The 27,026-nt window shown below is 42.4% G+C and overlaps 1 protein-coding gene across 3 annotated transcripts in view; it reads left to right on the top strand.

The window, feature by feature from the left end:
* Positions 1–186: 186 nt before the first annotated feature.
* LOC139247601 (protein regulator of cytokinesis 1-like) overlaps positions 187–27,026 on the top strand; it is a 41,640-nt gene continuing 14,800 nt past the window's right edge. The window contains exons 1-8 of one of the 3 annotated variants that reach the window (XM_070871690.1): positions 187–302; positions 731–863; positions 7,826–7,948; positions 11,018–11,248; positions 16,234–16,404; positions 16,542–16,682; positions 18,329–18,476; positions 25,729–25,865. In XM_070871690.1, coding sequence (XP_070727791.1) covers positions 289–302; positions 731–863; positions 7,826–7,948; positions 11,018–11,248; positions 16,234–16,404; positions 16,542–16,682; positions 18,329–18,476; positions 25,729–25,865 — 1,098 coding nt within the window. In that variant the 5' untranslated portion in view covers positions 187–288. The remainder of the gene's footprint in view (positions 303–730; positions 864–7,825; positions 7,949–11,017; positions 11,249–16,233; positions 16,405–16,541; positions 16,683–18,328; positions 18,477–25,728; positions 25,866–27,026) is intronic. The other 2 variants (XM_070871680.1, XM_070871686.1) reach the window with 2 other exon arrangements.

The raw sequence follows: 27,026 nt of genomic DNA, 5'->3' as shown, positions 1-27,026 counted from the left end.
TGTTGTGAAATATTTCGCGACGATGATATGTGGCTTCACTGAACAATCACTCTCCGTGCAACGGTTCCCGGCACTGTCACGTGACCGCAGCACCCAGGTCCACGCTCGCGTCGTCGGAACTCTATTTATGATTGGCTATCTTTTTTCACCTCTTCCTCCTATTGGCCAGCGGCAACCAATGGTTTCGATGCTGCGCGGGGTCGGTGGATTTAAATTGGAAGCAGCGGGCGGCAAATTTGCTTTTACTGGTCCGGACCCGGCTCCTTGTCCCGCAATCCGGTTCACTTAATGGCGGCCCAAAGGTAGGACTCTTGTTTCAAAAAAAAATACAGCATTGCTGGTGGTGATGTTTTAAAAAGTATTTCTTTATATCAAGAGGGGGAGGTTGTGTATTAACAGGGATGCTTGGTATTCAAATCCAACCAGAGAGTGCTTTGTCTCCACGGCAACTTTCACTGGTAAACATTCAGCATCAAGAACGTATTTTACATTTTTAATAAAACGGGATTTAATGATTTAACCATTAACTTTAAACATTTTAAAGTTCTGTAATTCCAACAGCTTTTTTAAAAAAATAGATTTTTTTGTTTAGATATTTTGAACCTGGACTATGTTATGCTTTTTGAACGTGGTTCTCAGTAACCGAGAATAAAGAATACGGCGGCAATTAACTCTTGAAAATGAAAGTTCACTGAAAACTAATCTGATTGTCAATGCAAATTTATTCCAGTGAAGTTCTAGCCTCGTCAATAAGTCACCGTCTGAACAGTACGATGGCGAAGCTCCAGGACGTCTGGGATGTTGTTGGTATACAAGAAAACAAGCGGCTTGAACGGATGGAATCTGTAAAGATGCATATAGAGGTAGTATTGAAGAAATATTTAAAGGAAACGTTATTTTTCATCTCGGAGGAAATGCTAGTGGGGTGGCGGTATAAGGGTTTATCATCACATACAGTCCCTCGGAATCGAGGAAGACTTCCACTCTTAAAATGAGTCCTTAGGTGGCTGAACAGTCCAATACGAGAACCACAGTCTCTGTCACAGATGGGACAGATAGTCGTTGAGGGAAAGGGTGGGTGGGACTGCTACCTGCGCTTGATTTCTGCATGCCCTCAGCAATGAGACTTGAGGTGCTCAGCGCCCTCCTGGATGCACTTCCTCGACTTGGGGTGATCATTGGCTAGGGACTCCCAGGTGTCAGTAGGGGTGTTGCACTTTATCAGGGAGGTTTTAGAAACATAGAAAATAGGTGCAGGAGCAGGACATTTGGCCCTTCAAGCCCGCATCGCCATTCAATATGATCATGGCTGATCATGCAACCTCAGTATCCCACCCCTGCCTTCTCTCCATACCCACTGATCCCTTTAACTGTCAGGGCCACATCTAACTCCCTTTGAATATGTCCAATGAACTGGACTCCGCAACTTTCTGTAGCAGAGAATTCCACAGGTTCACAACTCTGGGTGAAAGAGTTCCTCCTCATCTCGGTCCTATATGGCTTACCCCTTATGCTTCGACTGTGACCCTGGATTCTGGACCTCCCCAACATCGGGAACATTCTACCTGCATCTTACCTGTCGAGTCCTGTCAGAATTTTATACATTTCTGAGATCCCCTCTCCTTCTAAATGCCAGTGAGTATAAGCCTAGCTGATCCAGTCTTTCCTCATATATCAGTCCTGCCATCCCAGGAATCAGTCTGGTGAACCTTTGCTGCACTCCCTCAATAGCAAGCACATCCTTCCTCAGATTAGGAAACCAAAACTGCACGCAATACTCAAGGTGTTGTCTTACCAAGGCCCTGTACAACTGCAGTAAGACCTCCCTGCTCCTATACTCAAATCCCCTTGCTATGAAGGCCAGCATGCCATTTGTTTTATTTACTGCCTGCTGTACCTGCATGCATATCTTCAATGACTGCTGTACCTGCATGCCTACCTTCAATGACTGATGTACCATGTCACCCAGGTCTCTCTGCACCTCCCCTTTTACTAATCTGTCACCATTCAGTTAATCTGCCTTCCTGTTTTTGCCCCCAAAGTGGATAACTTCACATTTATCCACATTATACTGCATCTGCCATGCATTTGTGCATTCACCTAACCTGTCCAAGTCCCCCTGCAGCCTCTTGGCATCCTCCTCGCAGCTTGCACTGCCACCCAGCTTAGTGTCATCTGCAAACTTGGTGATATTACCTTCAATTCCTTCGTCTAAATCATTAATGTATATTGTAAATAGCTGGGGTCCCAGTGCTGAACCCTGTGGCACCCCATTAGTCACTGCCTGCCATTCTGAAAAGGACCCGTTTATTCGCACGCTTTGCTTCCTGTCTGCCAACCAGTTCTCTATCCACGTCAATACATTACTCCCAATACCATGTGCCTTAATTTTGTACACTAATCTCGTGTGGGACCTTGTCAAAAGCCTTTTGAAAGTCCAAATACATCACATCCACTGGTTCTCCTTTATCCACTCTACTGGTTACATCCCTGTAACGTTTCCGCTGCCCTCGTTTGCTGTGAAAGTGTTCCGAGTAGAACGCTTGCTTTGGGAGTCTCGTGTCTGGCATGCGAACTATATGTGGCCTGCCTAGCGGAGCTGATCAAGTGTGGTCAGTGCATCAATGCTGGGGATGTTGTCCTGATCGAGGACTGGATCAATGGTGCACCGTATACTGGGATGTGTGCTAATGTGCTAATTCAGCTACGATTATGGATTTATAGTGTTTACACTGAATATTCTCAATTTTCAAGAACTTGTGGTACTCTTTCAGGCTTTGTGATTTAAAACTTAAGAATGCAACAACAACTTATATTCATATATTGCCTTTAATGTTGTAAAATGCCCCAAGGTGCTTCTCAGAGGAGTGTTATAAGACAAAATAAAATTGACACTGAGCCACAAGAAGAAATTACAGCAGATGAGCAAAAGCTTGATCAAAATGGTCAGCTTTAAGGAGTGTCTTAAAGGAGGAAAGAGAGATAGCGTGGCGGTGAGATTTAGGGAGGAAGTTCCAGAGCTTGGGGCCCAGGCTACTGAAGGCACGGCCACCAAAGGTTGAGCAGTTATAATCAGGGATGTTCAAGAGGGCAGAATTTGAGGAGCGCAAATATCTCTGAGGGGAGGAGGCTGAAATTGGTTAGAGATAGGGAAGGGCAAGGTCATGGAGGGATTTGTAAACCAGGATGAGAATTTTGAAACAAACAGTCAGGCTTATTTAGGACATTAGTACTAACTGGTTGAATAAGGAAAATATGGTTGTCTTTCTTTCCATCCATCCAATACGTGGGCTTGCCATTTGAGTTGGCCATGTTCTTTATGAATAATGACGTGCTGCTTAAATCCTCATGCCTGCTACATACAGGTCAGTGACAGTTAATGTTGAAGGAAGTGCTGTTACTAGCTAAATAGTCACTAATATTAACGTTACCGCATCTGTGAGCTTGTGGTTAAAATGCTGCTTTCGGAAATGCATTATTCATATTACGGGATCGTGTCAGTAAGAACATAAGAACATGGAACAGGAGTAGGCCATCTAGCCCCTCGAGCTTGCTCCACCATTCAATAAGATCATGGCTGATCTGGCCGTGAACTCAGCCCTCTCCCTGTAACCCTTAATTTCCTTATTGGTTAAAAATCTATCTATCTGTGATTTGAATACATTCAATGAGCTAGCCTCAACTGCTTCCTTGGGCAGAGAATTCCACAGATTCACAACCCTCTGGGAGAAGAAATTCCTTCTCAACTCAGTTTTAAATTGGCTCCCTGTATTTTGAGGCTGTGCCCCCTAGTTCTAGTCTCCCCGACCAGTGGAAACAACCTCTCTGCCTCTATCTTGTATATCCCTTTCATTATCTTAAATGTTTCTATAAGATCACCCCTCATCCTTCTGAACTCCACGAGTAAAGACCCAGTCTACTCAATCTATCATCATAAGGTAACCCCCTCATCTCCGGAATCAGCCTAGTGAATCGTCTCTGTACCCCCTCCAAAGCCAGTATATCCTTAAGGTGACCAAAACTGCACGCAGTACTCCAGGTGCGGCCTTACCTATACAGTTGCAGCAGGACCTCCCTGCTTTTGTACTCCATCCCTCTTGCAATGAAGGCCAACATTCCATTCGCCTTCCTGATTACCTGCTGCACCTGCAAAATTAACGTTTTGGGATTCATGCACAAGGACCCCCAGGTCTCTCTGCACCTCAGCATGTTGTAATTTCTTCCCATTCAAATAATATTCCCTTTTACTGTTTTTTTTCCCCAAGGTGGATGACCTCACACTTTCCGACATTGTATTCCATCTGCCAAACCTTAGCCCATTCGCTTAACCTATCCAAATCTCTCTGCAGCCTCTGTGTCCTCTACACAACTTGCTTTCCCACTAATCTTAGTGTCATCTGCAAATTTTGTTACACTACACTCTGTCCCCTCTTCCAGGTCATCTATGTATATTGTAAACAGTTGTGGTCCCAGCACCGATCCCTGTGGCACACCACTAACCACCGATTTCCAACCCGAAAAGGACCCATTTATCCCGACTCTGCATTCTGTTCGCCAGCCAATTCTCTATCCATGCTAATACATTTCCTCTGACTCCGCGTACCTCTATCTTCTGCAGTAACCTTTTGTGTGGCACCTTATCGAATGCCTTTTGGAAATCTAAATACACCACATCCATCGGTACACCTCTATCCACCATGCTCGTTATATCAAAGAATTCCAGTAAATTAGTTAAACATGATTTCCCCAGCAAGACCAGAAGCTGTTGTGAAATTGTTTTAGGACCCTATTAATTACTCACTTCACATTGCTACCACCACACTAGTGAGACCTGTAGCCACAACTACTTCATCTAGATACAATTTAAAAGCACACTCCCCTTGTACTATAGATAATTTTGGCCCCTCCATGAACTCTGTTCCCTGGCCATCGCTGGAACCTCAGCGTCCTTATTTCTCACTGAGCTGGCTACTTCCACCTCTCAATATTTGCCTCAGCCCAGCGGATGCTGAAACCCTCATTCGTATTACCTCCAGACTCAACGATTCCAATGCTCTCCTGGCCTGCGTCCCATCATTAACTGAAGCGCAATTAAAATTTTGCTGCACATATTCTTACACCGTCCGTTTGCCCATCACGCCTGTACTTGTTGACCTACATTGAACCCTGGTTCACCAATGCCTCTTTTAGAAATTCTCACCCTTGTGTTCAAATCCCTCCATGGCCTGCCCCTCCCTATCTCTGTAACCCCCTTCAGCCTGACAACCCTTGGATCTGTCTTCCACTTCTGACCTTTTGTCCTTCTCTCATCCCCCTACTATTGAGATGTGTCCAGCTATGAAGCCCCAAGCTCTGGAATTCCCTCCCTAAATGCCGCTCTCCTTTAAGACACTCCTTAACCCACCCCTCGTAATATCTCCTTCAACGCCGTGTCAATTTTTGTCTGACTTTGTTCCTGTGAAATGCCTTGGATTGTTTTACTACATTAAATGTTCTAGATAAATGTAAGTTGGTATAGTCTGGTTTATCCATCGGAACATTGGAACAGGAATATGCTATTTTGCCCCTCAAGCCTGTTCTACCATTCACTGAGATGGCTGATCTGTAACCTAACTCTGCATACCTGCCTTTGTCCCATATCTCTTAATACCTTTTGGTTAACAGAAATCTATCAAACTCTGATTTAAAATTAACAATTTACTCAACACCAACCTCTCTTTATGGAAGAGTTCTGAATATCTACCACCCTTTTCCTAATTCCACTCCTGAAAGTCTGTCTAAAATGTTTAGACTGCAATTCCCCAATGAGTGGAAATTGTTTCTCTATGAAAACTTTGATCAAATCACCCCTTTAATCTTTTAATTTCCAGGAAATACAAACCCTAGTTTGTGTAATCTTGCCTCTTTTAACCTTTTGGAGTCTAGGGTATTCTCATAAATCAACACTGCATTACCTCTTAGGCCAATATGTTCTTCTAAGGTGTGAGCAGGACAGAACACACTACTCTGGTTGTGGTCTAACCAGGCATAACTTCTGCCCCATGGATTCTAGTCCTCCAGATAGAAAGGCAATTCCATTAGCCAGTTTTTTTTTTTGTATCTGTCCATCACATTTTAAATGATCTATGTAAATGGAGCCTCAAGTTTCTTTGGACCTGCACTGCTTCTAGCTTTTCACCTTTTAGAAAGTACTTTGATTTCAATCATTTTTTAGATCCAAAGCTTATAACCTCACACTTGCCTATATTGAAATCCATTTACCACAGTCTTGCCCATTCACTTAATCTATTGTTGGCCCAGAAATTCCAGACTCCCGGGTCTGTACGGAGTGCGTATGGACCCGGGAAGGCATCGCAAAAGCCATCAAGCTGGAGCTTGACCGATCTTCCGTATCTCCACATCCAGGACATTTGCAAGGGCAAGATTGTGGTATTTACCCATATCTTGCCCAGCGGATGTCCTGAAAACTCTTGTCTGATAAAAGCAGGCACATAGCCTACTTTTAAGGGAGTAAGAGTTTTAAAATACGCAAATATCATAAAATTAAATTAAAAAAAAAACACTTTGTTAAACATCCTCCCCACTACATTAAGTTTATTTTAGACTATAATAAACATCGGGAAAATATATTTTTTATAATACATAAATAACTTTAATTTAAATTAATAAAAATATGTGGTGTGTTTTTTTTCTATTTTTATTTGTGTTTGGGGGTGTTTCTCAATCATCATAATGGGAACTCCAACTTAGAGTTCCCATTATTATAAATGAGAAAATACTTTACCTGGATTGGCTGCCCAGAGCCATGTGACTGTAGCTCCAGCTTACGAACGTCCTGATGTGCACATGCTCCGATGCGCAGTCAGTGGAGGCCTCAGGACCGGGATCTCTCATGGGCGCAGCAGTTCAGCTAAGTGCGCATCTTTTTAAACTTTTTTTTACCCAATCGCCTGTGGGAACCAGCCAACTAGGATTTCTAGGCCAATATCTTTAATCTTCCATCTGCACTGCTTACAATGCTACTGATCTTTGATTAATCCAAGATTCATCAAATTACATCTGGGTATCCAGATAGTCTAAATGTATGGATTATGTAAAAAGAAACTTGCACCAAATTCAAATTAAATTAATTGGTGACATTCATCAAATGCCTGCTACTGTCAGTTAACTGAAATAACTGCTCGCTCTGCCTGTTTTTTTCCCACTTGACTGTGTATTGCTTGTGGAAAATCTTTAATTGTCAAATAGTATAAGTACTAGCATGGTTTCACATTAAAGTAGGTGCACTTTTATAAAAAAAAATGTAGCAACAAAACATGCTGGCACTCTATGGTGCTTTTAATCATGCATTTGTTTGAGTATGACGAGTCTCCCCTGCTTGCACTATAACTTGGTGTTGTCCTCAGTCAGGTGCCAGGCTGAAGTGTAGCATGGGAAGCTGCCAGTACAAGGTAAATTAACAAGCTTCTCTTTTTATAATTACGGTTGACAGCTATAGAATTGTTCATTAGTTACAGTACAGTGTTTAAAAGTAGGTTGATAAGAAAAGTACTGTTTCAGGCTCATGAGATTTCAGCATGTAGCTTGTCATAATTATGTAATAATTATATAACATTACAGGCCATATCAACAATGACTTTCATCAATCACTTGCACAAGCAATTCCACAAGCAATACACAATTCCACAAGCTGTTTTTTCCCGACGATCCAATGCTCTAATTAGCACTTTGTACTTGAATGGCGGTTCTGTTGTATGGGGTAATAATCTAAAGACAAATCTTTTATTTTGAAAACTTAATACTTTTTTAAAAACCACTTTGATAGAGACTTCTAGATCAAATGATTCATGAAGAGGAACTTATGAAAGAACAGTTAGAGGAGGAGATTAAAAAATGGCAGAGGGAACTGCAGACTTTATGTTCTGAGCTTCATCTGGATCCTTATAAGGTAATGTACTTTTCAGTAATTACTTTTTTGGAGCATAGATTAACAATTTTTATTTTGCTTATTTGCTTTAAATGTACTTTTTTTCGAATGTAAGCTGATACAATTCGGATAACATTCCAACTATATGATGCAAATAGTCCGTCCTTTATGCTCTGTCGCGTCCTGGAGTATCACGATTTCCATTAAAAGAACAAACTAGTTCTTCTTTGATGCTGAGGTTGCTGATGGCTGTTGTCTGTCTTGTTGCCCCAAACTTTGGTTTTGGATGGCGCTAATCCAGCTGTGAGCTGCTTTTCCTGTTGAGCACTATAGTTACATTCACTTATTCATTGTTTTTCTATTGAGGGAGTTCCACAGTGAATCCTATGTTTGCCATTTTAAAATATACTTCCAAGGCATCTGCTGCTAACTTCTATAGCAGGTCCATGCTTCAATGCTCAGGAAGAGTACTGATGTCACATCTTAGAGTAGCAGGGTCTCTACAGGGTTTAGATAAATCAACACCTTTCTTGGTTAGCTGTTTCAAATATAGCTACTGTCACTGTAAAAGTAAAACGGAGAAGGTGGCTCAACCGTGGCTAACAAGGGAAATTAAGGATAGTGTTAAATCCAAGGAAGAGGTATATAAATTGGTCAGAAAAAGCAGCAACCTGAGAACTGGAGAATTTTGTAATATAGTAGAGGAGGATAAAGGGTTTAATTAGGAGGAGGAAATAGAATATGAGAGGAAGCTTGCTGGGAACATAAAAACTGACTGCAAAAGCTTCTATAAATATGTGAAAAGAAAAAGATTAGTGAAAACAAAAGATGGTCCCTTGCAGTCAGATTCAGGTGAATTTATAATGGGGAACAAAGAAATGGTGGATCAGTTAAACAAGTACTTTGGTTCCGTCTTCACAAAGGAAGACACAAATAACCTTCCCGTAATATTAGGGGACCGAGGGTCTAGTGAAAAGGTGGAACTGAAGGAAATCCTTATTGGGCGGGAAATGGTATTGGGGAAATTGATGGGATTGAAGGCCGATAAATCACCAGGGCCTGATCGTTTGCATCCCAGAGTACTTAAGGAAGTTGCCATAGAAATAGTGGATGCATTGGTGATCATTTTCCAACAGCCTATCGACTTTGGATCGGTTCCTATGGACTGGAGGGTAGCTAATGAAACACCACTTTAAGAAAGGAGGGAGAGAGAAAACGGGTAATTATAGACCGGTTAGCCTGACATCAGTAGTGGGGCAAATGTTGGAATCAATAATTAAAGATGAAATAGCAGCACATTTGGAAAGCAGTGACTGGATCGGCCCAAGTCAGCTTGGATTTATGAAAGGGAAATCCTGCTTGACACATCCTCTGGAATATTTTGAGGATGTAGCTGGTAGTGGACAAGGGAGAACCAGTGGATGTGGTGTATTTGGACTTTCAAAAGGCTTTTGACAAGGTCCCACATAAGAGATTGGTATGCAAAATTAAAGCACATGGTATTGGGAGTAATGTACTGATGTGGATAGAGAACTGGTTGGCAGACAGGAAGCAGAGAGTTGGGATAAACGGGTCCTTTTCCGAATGGCAGGCAGTGACGAATGGGGTGCCGCAGGGCTCAGTGCTGGAACCCCAGCTATATACAATATACATTCATGATTTGGATGATAGAATTGAGTGTAATATCTCCAAGCTTGCAGATGACACTAAGCCAGGTGGCAGTGTGAGCTGTGAGGAGGATGCTAAAAGGCTGCAGGGTGACTTGGACAGGTTAGGTGAGTGGGCAAACGTGAGGCAGATGCAGTATAATGTGGATAAATGTGAGGTTATCCACTTTGGTGGCAAAAACACGAAGGCAGAATATTATCTGAATGGCGGCAGATTAGGAAAAGGGGAGGTGCAGCGAGACCTGGGTGTCCTGGTACATCAGTCATTGAAAGTTGGCATGCAGGTTCAGCAGGCGGTGAAGAAGGCAAACGGTTTGTTGGCCTTCATAGCTAGTGGATTTGAGTATAGGAGCAGGGGAGGTCTGACAGCAGTTGTACAGGACCTTAGTGAGGTCTCACCAGAAATATTGTGTTCAGTTTTGGTCTCTTAATCTGAGGAAGGATGTTCTTGCTATTGAGGGAGTGCAACGAAGGTTCACCAGACTGATTCCCAGGATGGCAAGACTGACATGAGAGACTGGATCGACTGGGCCTGTATTCACTGGAGTTTAGAAGGATGAGAGGGGATCTCATAGAAACATATAAAATTCTGACGGGACTGGACAGGTTAGATGTGGGAAGAATGTTCCCGATGTTGGGGAAGTCCAGAACCAGGGGACACAGTCTAAGGATAAGGGGTAAGCCATTTAGGATTGAGATGAGGAGAAATTTCTTCACTCAGAGTTGTTAACCTGTGGAATTCCCTACTGCAGAGAGTTGTTGATGCCAGTTCATTGGATATATTCAAGAGGGTGTTAGATATGGCCCTTACAGCTAAAGGGATCAAGGGGTATGGAGAGAAAGCAGGAAAGGGTTACTGAGGTGAATGATCACCCATGATCTTATTGAATGGTGGTGCATGCTCGAAGGGCCGAATGGCCTATTCCTGCACCTATATTTTATGTTTTGTTTCCTCTCAGCCTTTGCTGCTGGGTCAACTCAAAGTGGCCTGGAAATGATCCTACTTCCAGAACGGGATTGAGAATCAGACCTCATGACTGCCATTTGATCAGCTTTCCCATCTGGGAAGTTCCGATCATCAATATGATAATCATGGTCTTTAATGCCTTTTCAACATAATTCAAAGGAATAGCATTTGGGTGACTTGATTATGATCTGAAATAAAACTTGAGTCGGCTGGAGTAGCATTGCCTGAATCTATTGCCTTCCATTTGAAGATCGCCTTTCCCCAAGGAAGGTATGAAAGTGGAATGGGTGGCCTATCCCTGACATTCAAAATTACTTGGCACTGATCTTGCCAGATAGGCTCTTCCTTGATCAGTAGCCCAAAAATCTTCTTTTTTTTTTTTGTTGCCATTGTGATCTACTTCTAAAGTAATTACTTGCATCTTGAACTAAGTTTTAAATGTTCATTAATTCTCAGGCTGAGAGTTCTACTCCCCTTCAATTGGAAAAGGAGCTTAGACAAGAAGTGGAGGCCTTGATTCAAGAAAGAAATGGTCGCATGGAGGAGTGTGCAATGCTTTTAAAAGAAGATCAAGCTTTGTGTACTGACCTCTGCAAGACACCATATTATATTCCTACTGGCAAAGTTCCTTCCCTCCAAGAACTGGAGGAGCTTAAAAATCACCTCCTAAATGCAGCCAAAGAAAAGGTGTTCAATAGTTTGTTTGCAAATTAGTTTGTACTTTTGAATCAAATCTAATATATATGAACATTAATAGCATTTGGTGCTGTTTGAGGAAAGAAAAGTGGAATTGCAACTGGTCTTGCCTTTTCACTTTCAGCGTTCCTAGATGGTAATCAGAAACATCTAACCTTTATTTGCTGTATGTCCACCCCATCCCCCAAAGACCCGAGATGCTATTGCTGGTTGCAGTGTCTATCACTCTCCTGGGCAAGATCAGCTAAGTTTGCTAAACCTGGGTGATCTTGATTTGTGTACTCATTCCGCCATTTGGAGGTGCAGAGAGCATGTTTCCTTGTTTTGTGGAAATAGACGAAGTACATTTTCATAAAGCGCATAAACAAAGTGATGTTGGGCCAACTCTTTATGGAGTTGTTATTTTTAAGACATTTTTAAAAGAAAACTATTTAATAATGGGAGGGGTGCACAGGCACAAGTGAGGCATGTGATTTGAAGTACCTTTATAATGACTGAGATCTTGGAAGCATGGGATCAACACAGGTGCAGGATGTGCCTCTTGACTGCTTGAGCTTGATCTTTCAGTTTGAGCTGCTGAGGACACTATTTTATATGATAGTCTGAAGGGTTTCTGGAATTCCTATTCTCGGAGATTACACAGGCAGAGCAAGATGGTGGAGAAGGGAGGGGAGAGGCCATCTGTTGGGGTAGGAAGAGATGAGTGGCAGTGTAGGAATGCCCTACATGTTGATTTGACAAATATTTAGTGCTGCACACCTGTGACAATGTCTCCTAGTGAGCATATAGTGACACAGTTGGTGTTTGGGGATCGGAGATGCTACAGTTGGGAGGATGCTACAATTTGTAGCTTTGACAGTGGCCCAAATGGTGTGTTGCCCCTCTGGCGCTGGGGAAAAGATTAATAAAGGAAAGGGAAACACCTGAATGTTATTTATGTTGAAACCAAGAATTGGCAAATAGAATTAACTTGGTCCTTTTTAAAGAGAGTTTCGGGAATTAAAATATATTAAAGGGGATCTCCAGGGTGATAATCTTAGGATTACACCCCTTGCACTAATTAATATCTATGAGAAAGGAAGAGTCTTGAATCCTGGAGTACTGGACAAGATGGATGAGCCTCACCTGGCAAGACTCCTTGCTGGGAGAGCAGTGTTGTGGGGTTAACTATTAAGGCAATGAGGTAGAGAAGAGATCAAATGGTACAGTATAAATTATAGGGGGGAAATAAAATTGATAAAGGGTTCAAATTCAGAGGTTTGAGTTGTATACAAATGCACAAAGTTCTAAATAGAGAAACATAGAAAATAGGTGCAGGAGTAGGCCATTTGGCCCTTTGAGCCTGCACTGCCATTCAATGAGTTCATGGCTGAACATGCAACTTCAGTACCCCATTCCTGCTTTCTCGCCATATCCCTTGATCCCCCTAGTAGTAAGGATGACATCTAACTCCTTTTGGAATATATTTAGTGAATTGGCCTCAACAACTTCCTGTGGTAGAGAATTCCACAGGTTCACCACTCCCAGGGTGAAGAAGTTTCTCCTCATCTCGGTCCTAAATGGCTTACCCCTTATCCTTAGACTGTGACCCCTGGGAATATTCTTCCTGCATCTAACCTGTCTAAACTCGTCAGAATTTTAAACGTTTCTATGAGATCCCCTCTCATTCTACTGAACTCCAGTGAATACAAGCCCAGTTGATCCAGTCTTTCTTGATGTCCGACCTGCCATCCCGGGAATCAGTCTGATGAACCTTTGCTGCACTCCTTCAATAGCAAGAATGTTCTTCCTCAAGTTAGGAGACCAAAACTGTACACAATACTTCAGGTGTGGCCTCAGCAAGGCCCTGTACAACTGTAGTAACACCTCCCTGCCCCTGTACTCAAATCCCCTTGCTATGAAGGCCAACATGCCATTTGCTTTCTTAACCGCCTGCTGCACCTGCATGCCAACCTTCAATGACTGATGTACCATGCCACCCAGGTCTCGTTGCACCTCCCCTTTTCCTAATCTGTCACCATTCAAATAGTAATCTCTCTGTTTTTACCACCAAAGTGGATAACCTCACATTTATCCATATTATACTTCATCTGCCATGCATTTGCCCACTCACCGAACCTATCCAAGTCACTCTGCAGCCTCAGCATCCTCCTCGCAGCTCACACTGCCACCCAACTTAGTGTCATCTGCAAATTTGGAGATACTACATTTAATCCCCCCGTCTAAATCATTAATGTACAATGTAAACAGCTGTGGCCCCAGCACAGAACCTTGCGGTACCCCACTAGTCACTGCCTGCCATTCTGAAAAGTGCCCATTTACTCCTACTCTTTGCTTCCTGTTTGCCAACCAGTTCTCGATCCACGTCAGCACACTAACCCCCAATCCCATGTGCTTTAACTTTGCACATTAATCTCTTGTGTGGGACCTTGTCGAAAGCCTTCTGAAAGTCTAAATACACCACATCAACTGGTTCTCCCTTGTCCACTCTACTGGAAACATCCTCACAAAATTCCAGAAGATTTGTCAAGCATGATTTCCCTTTCACAAATCCATGCTGACTTGGACCTATCATGTTACCTCTTTCCAAATGCGCTGCTATGACATCCTTAATAATTGATTTCATCATTTTACCCACTACTGATGTTTAAAAAGTGGGGTTACATTGGCTACCCTCCACTTCACAGGAACTGATCTATGGAATGTTGGAAAATGACTGTCAATGCACCTGCTATTTCCAAGACCACCTCAAGTACTCTGGGATGCAGACCATCAGGCCCTAGGGATTTATCGCCCTTCAATCCCATCAATTTCCCTCAGTTCCTCCTTACTAGATCCTCTGATCCCTTTTATATCCGGAACGTTGTTTGTGTCCTCCTTAGTGAATACTGAACCAAAGTACTTGTTCAGTTGGTCTGCCATTTCTTTGTTCCCCGTTATGACTTCCCCTGATTCTGACTGCAGGGGACCTATGTGTCTTTACTAACCTTTTTCTCTTTACATATCCATAGAAGCTTTTGCAGTCCGTCTTAATGTTCCCTGCAAGCTTCCTCTCGTACTCTATTTTCCCTGCCCTAATCAAACCCTTTGTCCTCCCCTGCTGAGTTCTAAATTTCTCCCAGTCCCCGGGTTCACTGCTATTTCTGGCCAATTTGTTTGCCACTCCCTTGGCTTTAATACTATCCCTGATTTCCCTTGATAGCCACGGTTGAGCCACCTTCCCTTTTTTATTTTTACACCAGACAGGGATGTACAATTGTTGTAGTTCATCCATGCGGTCTCTAAATGTCTGCCATTGCCCATCCACTGTCAACCCCTTAAGTATCATTCGCCAATCTATCCTAGCCAGTTCACGTCTCATACCTTCAAAGTTACCCTTCTTTAAGTTCTGGACCATGATCTCTGAATTAACTGTTTCATTCTCTATCCTAATGTAGAATTCCACCATATTATGGTCACTTCCCCAAGGGGCCTCGCACAACGAGATTGCTAATTAATCCTCTCTCATTACACAACGACCAGTCTAAGATGGCTTCCCCACTAGTTGGTTCCTCGACATATTGGTCTAGAAAACCATCCCTTATGCACTCCAGGAAATCCTTCTCCACCTTATTGCTTCCAGTTTGGTTAGCCCAATCTATATGCATATTAAAGTCACCCATCATAACTGCTGCACTTTTATTTGCATGCACCCCTAATTTCCTGTTTGATGCCCTCTCCAACATCACTACTACTATTTGGAGGTCTGTACACAGCTCGAACTAATGTTTTTTGGCCTTTGGTGTTCTGCAGCTCTACCCATATAGATTCCACATCATCCAAGCTAATGTTCTTCCTAACTATTGCATTAATCTCCTCTTTACAGCAATGCTACCCCACCACATTTTCCTTTCATTCTATCCTTCCTGAATGTTGAATACCCTTGGATGTTGAGTTCCCAGCCCTGATCATCCAATCACATCATATAATTGGTGAACTAGAGATCAAAATTGTTATCAGGTGGCAATGATGGAAATGCAGCTTGGGCTAAATATTCCTGGTTACAAAATGTAAGGTGGGAAGAAGTGATGGGGCATTAATCAAAATTGACTTTACAGTACTGGAATGTAGTTATGATCCAGCAGGAATGAGCAATTGGCTAAGAACTAGATGTTGAAGTCATGCTGAAAGTTGATGCAAGTTGATGGATAAAACTTCTCTAGCATGAAACCTAGCATGATTTGGGCAGTCTGAGAAAATGGCAGAGGGCCTGACCAATATTCTTTCAAAATGTCTCAAATATCCTAGATGGAAGTTAACTAGAGGTTTGTAATGTCAATTGATAAGAGTAAACTTCTGAATACTTGGCACTGGTTATACAAGGACAACCAGCACTAATTTATAAAAAATGAGTTGTTTTGACACCTGCAAGTTGCATTTGGATTTCCAGTAAGTGTGAGTAAATACTGCACAGGAGACTTAACAAAATAAGTTTCATGATAGTCAAAGGAACTTGCATTAATAGGAAGCTGAGTAACACACTGAAGACAGTAGTAGTTAATGGGTAAGAATTGGGTCCAATCATTATTTTGATATTAATGAATGATCTGAACTTTGTAGATGTGTTTTGGGATTTTTGACCTTTTCTCCTCCAAGGATTTGGGAATGAATTATATTTATATCTTTAAATATAAGCTTAATCTTTCTTGCAGCAACTTTCCCTATTGCACCTGAATTGCACTCCACTGTTATCAATGCTGCAGCTTCAGCATTATCAACAAACTGTCTAGTCTGGCTAGCTGACACTAAAGTTTACATTCAGATACCAATCTTGCAAAATTCTGCCCACTTTTCCTCTTGAATGGAAGCACAATATGGTGATTGTAACTGTCCACCATAATCACAAGAGATCTGTGCTTTATATGCTCATGTAGAAACGGATTTGGTGGTTACTCTACATCAGATTCATTGACTTTTTGATGTCGTTCTTTTAACAGGAGTGTCGTTTAGCTACGTTCCTTGGTCTGCGGCATATGATCACAAAGCTCATGGCAGATATTGATCATGTTCCTGATACTACATTTGAAAAGGATGCAGTCCTTGAGCAGGAGGATCTCTTTTTCCTCTCTGATGGAAACATTAAATCACTGGAGATGCTTCATCACCAGGTCAGCTCGCCAATACTACTTCTCCCACCCTAGATTTTGTATTAATATTGAGATGCTAAATTTATGTCCACATTTCAGATTGTGGCTAGCATGATCACTGTTCACATTGTGTAATTTACTATTTTTTTTAATTGCAGCTGGAGATGAAAAAGCAAGAATTGATGGCTACACAGGAAACTCTGAAAAAAGAGATCGGTTCTCTATGGAGTACCTTGCAAATCCCTTTAGAGCAGCAGAACATGTGTACAACAGGTTCCCTACATCAAGTCAATACAGTGGTTAGTATTGTATCCTGCACAACACACTCATGCAATTTAGTCAATTTGCACTTCTACTGTCCTTGTTAATATCCATGCACAGACATAATGGATATCAATAGAAAGATGCAAGTAATTGTAATTGCTATAATCAATGCTTGCAAACAAAGCACCCTAATTGAACATGACCGCCACCTTAATTGCAGCAACAAATGGATGTGATATTTTGGAAGAACTCACTAAATATCCACAAGTTATTTTTACTTAAATAGGAGCAGGAGTAGGCCACCTGGCCCCTCGAGCCTGCTCCACCATTTAATAAGATCATGGCTGATCTGATCATGGACTCTGCTCCACTTCCCTGCCTGCTCCCCATAATCCTTTATTCCCTTATCGCTCAAGAATTTGTCTATCTCCACCTTAAATATATTCAATGACCCAGCCTCCACAGCTCTCTGAGGTGGAAAATTCCATAGATTTACAACCCTCAGAGAAGACATTCCTCCTCATCTGAGTTTTAAATGGGCGGCCCCTTATTCTGAGACTATGTCCCCTAGTTTTAGTTTCCCCTGAGTGGAAATATCCTCTCTGCATCCACCTTGTCGAGCCCCCTCATCTTGTACATTTCAATGAGATTACCCCTCATTCTTCTGAACTCCAATGAGTATAGGCCCAACCTACTCAACCTATCTTCATAAGTCAACCCCTTCATCTCTGGAATCAACCTAGTGAACCTTCTCTGAACAGCCTCCAATGCAAGTATATGCTTCCTTAAATAGGGACACCAAAATTGAATGCAGTACTCCCATGTGTGGCCTCACTAATACCTTGTACAGTTGTAGCAGGATTTCTGCTTTTATATTCTAGCCCCCTTGCAATAAAGGCCAAAATTCCATTTGCCTACCGGATTACTTGCTGTACCTGAATAATAACTTTGTGTTTAATGAACAAGTATCCCCAGGTCCCTCTGTACTACAGCACTGTGCAATTTTTCTCCATTTAAATTATAATTTGCTTTTCTATTTTTTCTGACAAAGTGGATACATTTACATTTTCCCACATTACACTCCATCTGCCAAATATTTGCTCACTCGCTTAGCCAGTCTATATCCCTTTGCAGATATTTTTGTGTCCTTTTCACAATTTGCTTTCCCACCCATCTTTGTAACAGCAAATTTGGCTACATTACACTCGGTCCTTTCATCCATGTCATTTAATATAGATTGTAAATAGTTGAGGCCCCAGCACTGATCCCTGCAGTACCCACTAGTTACTGTTTGCCAACTGGAAAATGACCCATTTATCCCAACTGTTTTCTGTTCGTTAGCCAATCCTCTATCCATGCTAATATATTGCCCCCAGCCCCGTGAACTTTTATCTTGTGAAAACAGTCGATGCCAGCTTGGGGAATCTCAACAGTTGCAGCTCTCAATGATTTAATTGTCCAGACTCTATCCAGATTCATTGTATTCCTTAATGTGATTGATTTAGAAATATTAGCATTACTGTCCTGGATCTGTTGGTGTGATTTGGGCTCCCTCTTAATTGAAAGACAGCACAATGCATTCAAATTTATACCTAAAGGAACTTGCATGTTCTGTACTGTAGCTATGAGTTGGGTTTCTCTATTGTGTTGGTTTATAATACCTTACTAACTTTCTTTGTAGTTGCAACAGGAGCTTGAGCAACTTCAACAAATGAAGACCAAAAAAATATCTCAAATTGTCACTGGCATCCGACAGCAGCTACACACTTACTGGGATAAGTGTTTCTACAGCCAGAAACAAAAAGAAGAATTTCCTTTTCTCTTGGATGGTATATTATGCCTTACTTAATAGTTCATTGTCCACAAAATCATCATGTAGACTCCAATTATGCATTCATTGTTTTGAAATACAATCACAATGGAGACCATCTTAAACAGATGACATTTTTGACTGCTGTCACCTTTTTTACTGTATAATTAAGTGCAAAATACTTCTGATGAAGTATGCCAACATTATTGTGTATCCCTCAATTTAGACAAACTTCAGTATCAACAGGTTAGTCAATGTCTGCTTTTAGCCATCTCCAGCAAAACTCCAAAGTTGATGGTCTTCCCTTTTTTTATATTAAGAGGGTTGTGTTTTGATTCCAGAGTACAAATCCAGACCAGAATATTTCCTCACTACCAGCTCCACATATCTGGTGTGAAATTAATTTGGACAGTTTCAATCTAGTTCTTAGTGGGTGCAGGTTACAAACTGACCCCAATTGACACTAAGCGAGAAGACCAATTTAAAAGCCAGAAGAATAGCTGGTGTGAACAGTAGTTCAGTACAAGGTTGTGGTGAAGAAAGTTCAGGCATGTTGAGATTTTACTCTGCAGCTGTCTCATTCTAAATCTGACCCAGGAGTGATACTGAGTCAGTAAGGTGGGTGAAGGGAAGAAATGTCTTTCTCTTGGTTAGCACTAATATCTGCCATTCAATCACTATCCTGATCTGGACTTTTTGATATGCCAGTGAAACCATTGTTTTGTTCAAATCTTGAAAGGTACATTATCTTTTGTTGTTTTGTCTCCACTTTTGGTCCATCACTTGACATTATTAGTATCATCTCAAAGCATGGGATTTTCTCATTAATGCTGTCTCCCAGAATCCTGGGTTACACTTTCACACTAACACTTCCTCAATAGCTTTTACTCTAAAGAGCTACTCAATTGAGGCCTTGAACACTGCTTTATCCAGGAATGCTCTCCAGCAGTACTAGAGGTTACAAGAACTTGCTCGAGGAAGTAATCTTGTCTTGCCTTTAGTTTTCTTTCTTGCCCCTCTAACCTCAGTGCTGGGCAAATATTGTGGGAAAAAATTGAGGGACTGTACTAATCTTCATTTAGAAAGGCATGGATTAATCAAGGCCAGTCAGCATTGTTAGGGTCATCCCTGACTGAGTTGGGTCGATGAGGGTAGTGCATTTGATGTAATCTACATGGATTTTAGCAAGGCTTTTGACAAGATTCCACATGGCAGACTGGGATCCAAGGCAAAGTGGCAAGTTGGATCCAAAATTGGTTCAGTGGCAGGAAGCAAAGGATAATGGTCGACTGATGTTTGTGACTGTGACTGGAAGGCTGTTTCCAGTGCGGTTCCGCAGGGCTCCGTACTAGGTCCCTTACTTTGTGGTGTATATATCAATGATTTAGACTTCATGAGGAAAGATTAGATAGGCTGGTGTTGTTTTCTTTGGAACAGATGAGGCTAAGGGGAGACTTCATTGAGAGGCCTAATAGTGGATAGGAAGGAGGTCTGAGGTTAATAACCAGTGGGTATAGATTTAAAGTAACTGGTAGAAGGATTAAAGGGGAATTGAGTCACCTAGAGGGTGGTGGGTTCTGGAACTCACTGCCTGAAAGGCAGAAACCCTCAGCGCATTTAAAAAAAGTACTTTGGTATGCAGTTGAAGTGCTATGGATCAAGAGCTGGAAAGAGGGAATAGGCTGGATACCTCTTTCGGCTGGCACAGACACAGTGGACTGAATGGCCTCTTTCCCTGCCACACACTTCTTGCTCTCGCATCGATACAATTTGCTCCTCCACTTTCTTGTTCCTAAATATTGCTTCTTTTTCTTTTGTCTTCTAAATTCAATTGAAGTATACCAATTGCATGTTCTCCTACTCTTGGCTCATTTTTTCCATCAAGCTATAAGCCTTGACTAAGTGCTAGCACATTTTTAAAATATTTGTTCGTGGGATGTGGGCGTCATTGGCAAGGCCAGCACTTATTGCCCATCCCTAATTGCCCTTGAAGGTGGTGGTGAGCCACCTTGAACTGCTGTAATCATGAGGTGAAGGTACTCCCACAGAGCTGTTGGAGGGAGTTCCAGGATTTTGACCCAGTGAAGGTGAAGGAATACTTCCAACTCTGCATGGTGTGTAACTTGGAGGGAAACTTGCAGGTGATGGTGTTCCCATCTGCCTGCTGCCCTTGCCGTTCTAGGTGTTAGAAGTCACGGGTTGTGGAGCTCCTGCCAAAGAAGCCTTGGCGAGTTGCTGCAGTGCATCGTGTAGCTGGTACACACTGCAGCAATGGAGTGCCGGTGGTGCAGGAAGTGAATATTTAAGGTGGTGAATGGGATGTTGATCAAGCAGGCTGCTTTCTCCTGGATGGTGTCAAGGTTCTTGTGTGAAGTATTCCATCATACTCCTGACCTGTGTCTTGTAGATGATGGAAAGGCTTTGGGGAGTCAGGTGAGACACTCTCCACAGAATGCCCAGCCTCTGATCTGCTCTTGTTGCCACAGTATTTATGTGGCTGGTTGAGTTTAAGTTTCTGGTCAATGGTGACCCCCAGGATGTTGATGGTAAGGGATTCGGCGATGGTAATGCTGTTGAATGTCAAGGGGCAATGGCTAGACTCTTGCTTGTTGGAGATATTTATTGCCTGGCACTTGTGTGGTGCAAATGTTACTTGCCACTTATCAGCCCAAGCCTGAACATCGTCCAGGTCTTGCTGCATACGGGCATGGACTGCTTCATTATTTGAGGAGTTGCGAATGGCACTGAACACCGTGCAGTCATCAGCAATCTTCCACACTTCTGACCTTATGATAGAGGGAAGGTCTTTGAAGCAGCTGAAGATGGTTGGGTCTTGGACACATACCTGAAGAACTCATGCAGCGATGTCTTGGGGCTGTGGTGATTGACCTCCAACCATCTTCCTTTGTGCTAGGTATGACTCCAGCCAGTGGAGAGGTTCCCCCTGATTCTCATTGACTTCAGTTTTACTGGGACTCCTTGATGCCACACTCTTGTCAATTGCTGCCTTCATGTCAAGGGCAGTCATTCTTGCTTCCTCTCTGGAATTCAGCTCTTTTTTTTCCATGTTTGGACCAAGGCCAAACATGAGGTCTGGAGTCTGGTCCTGACAGAACCCAAACTGAGCATTGGTGAGCATGTTCTTGGTGAATAAGTGCCGCTTGATAGCACTGTCCACAACACCTTTCATCACTTTGTTGATGATGATTGAGAGTAGACTGATGAGACAGTAATTGGCTGAATTGGATTTCATAGAATCATAGAATGGTTACAGCACAGAAGAAAGCCATTCGGCCAGTTGAGCCATGAGAAAGTAGGCAAGTTTAAGGCTATCTTTGGTCACTTTAATAAACAGGATCACCTGTAAACCAATCTATGGGCTTATTGTGTTTAATCAGAGTTTAAGACAGAATATAACACACATTAGTAATACAGCAAAACATACGACCGTAACGATAGTTGATACTGATCTGATTGGACAAATGGCTGGCACACATGAGCAGTTCTTTGGCTTGCAGTCTCTTTCTATTTATCAAGAGCTTCCTTTGGTAAAGCATGGGATCACTTGAGTGTTTGACCAGCTCAACTTCTGTTTTACTCTTCCCTCACACCATTTGTGTTGAAAAGATCTCTAAGTGTTACTTTTATTCTCTTTTTTTCAGGGTGGTCCTGACATGGGATATTGACTAGACATTTTGACCTAAAGAGGTTCTTCTTAAAAACTTAATATCCAATAAGGCTTCGAGTTCTGTCTCAATTCTTGTTTTGAGAACCCTCCCTAAAGATGTCTCCTGATTTTCTTGGCCACATGTCTTTCTCTATTTACTTTCCCAGAGTTTATTCTTTGAAATTCGTATCGTATCTTATCTCCTGTCCCTATTCTCTCCTTTGAGGCCAAACAAGAAAACTCCTCACCCCAGTCATGATCTCCTTTACAATGTAGCAACATGTTTGCGTTCACTCTCAACTTCCACCCATTTTAAATCTTTCTATAACAAATTGTATTGAAGATGCATAAATAAAGCTGCAGTTTTAACTTGGAAAACAACAGATAATCGCTTAGTAACAAGGAGATTGTATATCGTACAAAGAACTATACCCTCCGTAGGAAACCAAGACATTAGTATTTCTCTGATCTGAAGAGACATTCTGTCTGCAATTCGAACACAGCTTTATCCTGTCAGTTTCAATCACATAACCATATCCATTTTTAGGCATCCCTTATTTCGAACCGAGCCAGTGCTGGCTCTCCAAGAGCACCTCAGCTAGTCCCTTTCTCCATAGCCCTGCAAATATTTTTCTTTCCAGTACATATCCATCTCCCTTTTGAACACTGTGATTGAGTCTGCTTCCACCACCCTTTAAGGCAGTGCATTCCAGATCCTAATCACTTGCTGTGTAAAAGTTTTTTTTTTTCTTGTCGCCTTTGGTTCTTCTGCCAATCACCTTAAATCTGTGTCCTCTGGTTCTTTCCCTTCTGCTCTGCCCTGACCCCATGATTTTGAACACCTATCACATCTTCTCTATTCTAAGGAGAACAACCCCAGCTTTTCCAGTCTTTCAATGTAACAGACATCCCTCATCCTGGAATCATTCTCGTAAATCTTTTCCGCACCCTCTAAGCCCTTCACATCCTTCCTGAAGTGTGTGCCCAGAATTGAACACAGTACTTCAGTTGAGGCCAAACTAGCTTTTTAAACCTTTTAAACAGCTTTCTCATCCTGCCCTAGGTCTCTGTTCATGCACCCCCTTAAGGATTGTACCCTTTGGTTTATATATTCTTTCTATCAAATGACTTCACTCTTTTCTGCATTGAGTACCTCGGCCATACCCTCTGCCTCCATGCGTAACTCTCCTTTTTGGTCCATAATCAGCCCCCCAACCCCCTTACTACCTATTTATTATTTATATGTCTATAGAAGACTTTTGGATTACCTTTTATGTTAGCTGCCATTCTATTCTCATACACTCTTTCTTCCCTCGTTTTCTTTTACAGCTCCTGAACTTCCTATATTCAGCTGGATTCTCAGATATATTATCGACCTGACATTTGTTAAATGTGTTCTTTTCTGTTTCATACTCTCTCCCTTTTGCCATCCAGGGAGCTCTGACTTTAGTTGCCCTACCTTTCCCCCCTGAACTATTTCCTCCTTTAAAGGCAGCCCATTGTTCCACTACACTTTTGCCTGTTGATCTTTGATTCCAATTTACCTGGGCCAGATCCGTTCTCATCCCGCTGAAATTTGCCTTTCTCCAATTAAGTATTTTTACTCTAGATTGTTCCTTGTCCTTTTCTGTAGCTAACCTAAACATTATGATACTATGCTCAATGTTCACTGACACTGGCTCCACTTGACCTACCTCATTCCCCAGAACCTGATCCAGCAATACCTCCTTCCTTGTTAGGCTGGAAAGCTACTGATCAGGAAAGTTCTCCTGAACACACTTCAGAAATTCTTCTCCCTCTCTGCCCTTTACACTATTATCCCAGGCTATATTAGGATAATTGAAGTCTCCCATTATCACTACTCTATAGTTCTTGCTTCTCTCTCATTTCTCTGCCAATTTGTTCGTCCATGTTTTTCCCACTAGTTGTTTCCCTATAGAATGTCAGATAGATGCCAGTGTTGCAACTCTACTGGAACAGCTTGGCTAGAAGCGTGGCTAGTTCTAGAACACAAGTCTTCACAACAGCCAGGATGTTGTTGGGGCCCATAGTCTTTGCTGCATCCAGTGTGCTCGACCGTTTCTTTATCACGTGGAGTGAATCGCATTGGCTGAAGACTGGTTTTTGTGACAGTGGGGACCTCCGGAGGAGGCCGAGATGGATCATCCACTTGACACTGCTGGTTGAAGATGGTTGTAACAAACCCTTCAGCCTTGTTTTTTGCACTCATGTGCTGGGCTCTGCCATCATTGAGGATGGGAGTCTCCTCCTTCCATTAGTTGTTTAGTGGTCCACCACTTCATGACTCTTGCCTCTGTCAGAATTTTGTGGGTTTAATAATGCTCCAGGACTTGAGCACATAGTTTTGGCTGACACTTTGTGCAGGGACTGCTGTGTTGTTAGAGGTGCTTCCAGATGAGATGTTAGAGGTCTTCTCACTCACTCCCTTCCTCTCCTTCCTCACCCCCCCCCCCCCCCACCTCTGCCTTTGGGTGGATGTAAAAGATCCCTTGGCAATATTTGAGGAACAGGAGAGCCTTCCCAGTGACCTGGCCAGCATTATATATACTGTTTGAAAACTTAATTACTTTTAAATTAACTGTGTCTGTATATTAGAACAGTTCAAAGTACTTAATTGATGTCCAGAGGTCATAAAGTGCTATATAAATGCAGAGTCTTGCTTGCTCTCCCACCTTGATGTTCTTTCCTATAGGCATTGGCTTTTTTCTCCTCACCACCCCAGCTCCCCCCAAAAATTACCCCATGCCTGGCTTTGGGGGCAGTAACCTCCCGGGTCTGGGCATTTTTTGCCCTTACCCGGAGGTCCCGTCCCCGAAAAGGAGCCTTGTTTCAGAGGTGCAGAAGTCGGCCGACAAAAAAAAAATGCGCCGCACAGGCCCTCCCCTTTTAAGGGGTGCCCAGGCAGCTTCGTGCCCCACGAAGCTGTAGCAGACATTGGCCTGCACGATCCTCACTGGGCGCAAAGGAGTCTTTGCTAGGTGGTGAGGGGTCGCGCACATTGACATCGGCCTGTGTTTCCCCATCTAGGGTGCAAAATAAGGGGCATGGTCCAATCAATACATTGTGCCCAAAATAACACAGCCAATTCCGATGGAGGCACTATTGTCGCCTACCCCTGGACTAACAGACCTTTTAGGAAGAAGCAATTTCACCCCCTTTGTTTAGAGAGTACTGCTTTTAGTCTTCTGCTAACATGTCTTAATTTTTCAGGAGTACTCTTGATACTACACTTCACTATTTTGTATTTGTGACTAATTACATGATACATTTCTATGGATGGCAGTACAGTGTAATGGAAAGCCCAATTTGTAGCAGTGGGATAGATACAGGTCCCTTGATTTTTAGAAACTACACTTGCTGCTGTGGTTGATACCAGCAGGGGGAAGGGAGGGGAGGGGAATTGGCAGAGATCAGTGGGCACATCTTGTGGGTATGCCCTTGTGACACAATTGAAGGGCAATATTGGCAGAGGGATAGAAGCTGGGAATGCCACACTGCAATTAGCAAGCAAAGTCCAAGATACTGTTTAATTCCTTTCTTTAAAGTTCTGCATGGCTAATATTGAATATGATCCAATGTGCAGAAAATTTCACAGAAGAAGTACTGAAAATGCATGATGAAGAGCTGGTAAAGATTACTCTTTATTATGAACAGCACAAAGAATTGTTTGATGATGTTGAAAAATGGGAATGTTGGTGGAAGCTGTTCTTAGAACTTGAGGTACAGTATTCTTGATTCCTTATCGAAATACTGGTAAAATCAGCTTGTATCTTGCCTCTCATATTAATGATTTGCTTATATTTATGTTGGCTATTTCACCAACCATCTCCTTCACACTCTCTTGACTCTGAAGATCTGAATGTATTTTTTTTATTGCTAATGTACAATTGGGTCCTAATTTTGCTGATTTGGCAGGCTTTATATTCTCGCGAGCTTATTTTTGTAATCATCGGGTTAGAAAAATTTGTTGCAAAAGAAACCTTGGATTACTTGTGTTGCCTGGACAAAAATAACTTGCTGCAGTTTGAGTATCAAAGTATAATGGTGTAATCATCATCATAGGCAGTCCCTCAGAATCGAGGAAGACTTGCTTCCACTGAGTTCTCTGGTGACTGTACAGTCCAATATGGGAATTACAGTCTGTCACAGGTGGGACAGATAGTGGTTGAAGCAAAGGGTGGGTGGGGAGTCTGGTTTGCTGCATGCTCCTTCCATTGCCTGCGCTTGTTTTCTGCATGTTCTCGACGATGAGACGCAAGGTGCTCAGTGCCCTCCTGGATGCTCTTCCTCCACATAGGGTGGTCTTTGGCCAGGGATTCCCAGGTGTCTGTGGGGATGTTGCACTTTATCAAGGAGGCTTTGAGAGTGTCCTTGAAACATTTCCTCTGTCCACCTGGGGATCGTTTGCCATGTAGGAGTTCTGAGTAGAGAGCTTGCTTTGGGAATCTTGTCAGGCATGCAGAAGATGTGGCCCGCCCAACTGAGTTGGTTGAATGTGGTCAGTGTCTCGATGCTTAAGATGTTGGCCTGATCGAGAACACTGACGTTGGTGCATCTATCCTCCCGGGGGATTTGCAGGATCTTGTGGAGATGGCGATGGTGTAAAGAGCAAATAAGGCTATGCTTTGACAAAGGTATGTCTGATCCAAGTCCAGGCTCAATGGGCCCAAATTTCCCCATGAGTTGCACTTTTTTTTGGTGTAACTTGATTTTTCTGGTGTATCTCAAAAGTTGCAAATATGGCCATTTAATTTGCACCAGTGTAAGTGAGTTAGGTTTTTAGTTGAGTCAGTGTTTTTTCAAAAATGGGTGTTCCCAGCCACACCATTTTTGCCAATTTGGCCAGAAAAAAGTTGTACTAAACTAACTTAGGGCAGTGTA

The sequence above is a fragment of the Pristiophorus japonicus genome, chromosome 2 (genome assembly GCF_044704955.1).
Source record: "Pristiophorus japonicus isolate sPriJap1 chromosome 2, sPriJap1.hap1, whole genome shotgun sequence".
Lineage (NCBI taxonomy): Eukaryota > Metazoa > Chordata > Chondrichthyes > Pristiophoridae > Pristiophorus > Pristiophorus japonicus.
The sequence above is the reverse complement of the archived record's forward strand: the minus strand, read 5'-3'. Positions and strand labels throughout refer to the sequence as shown.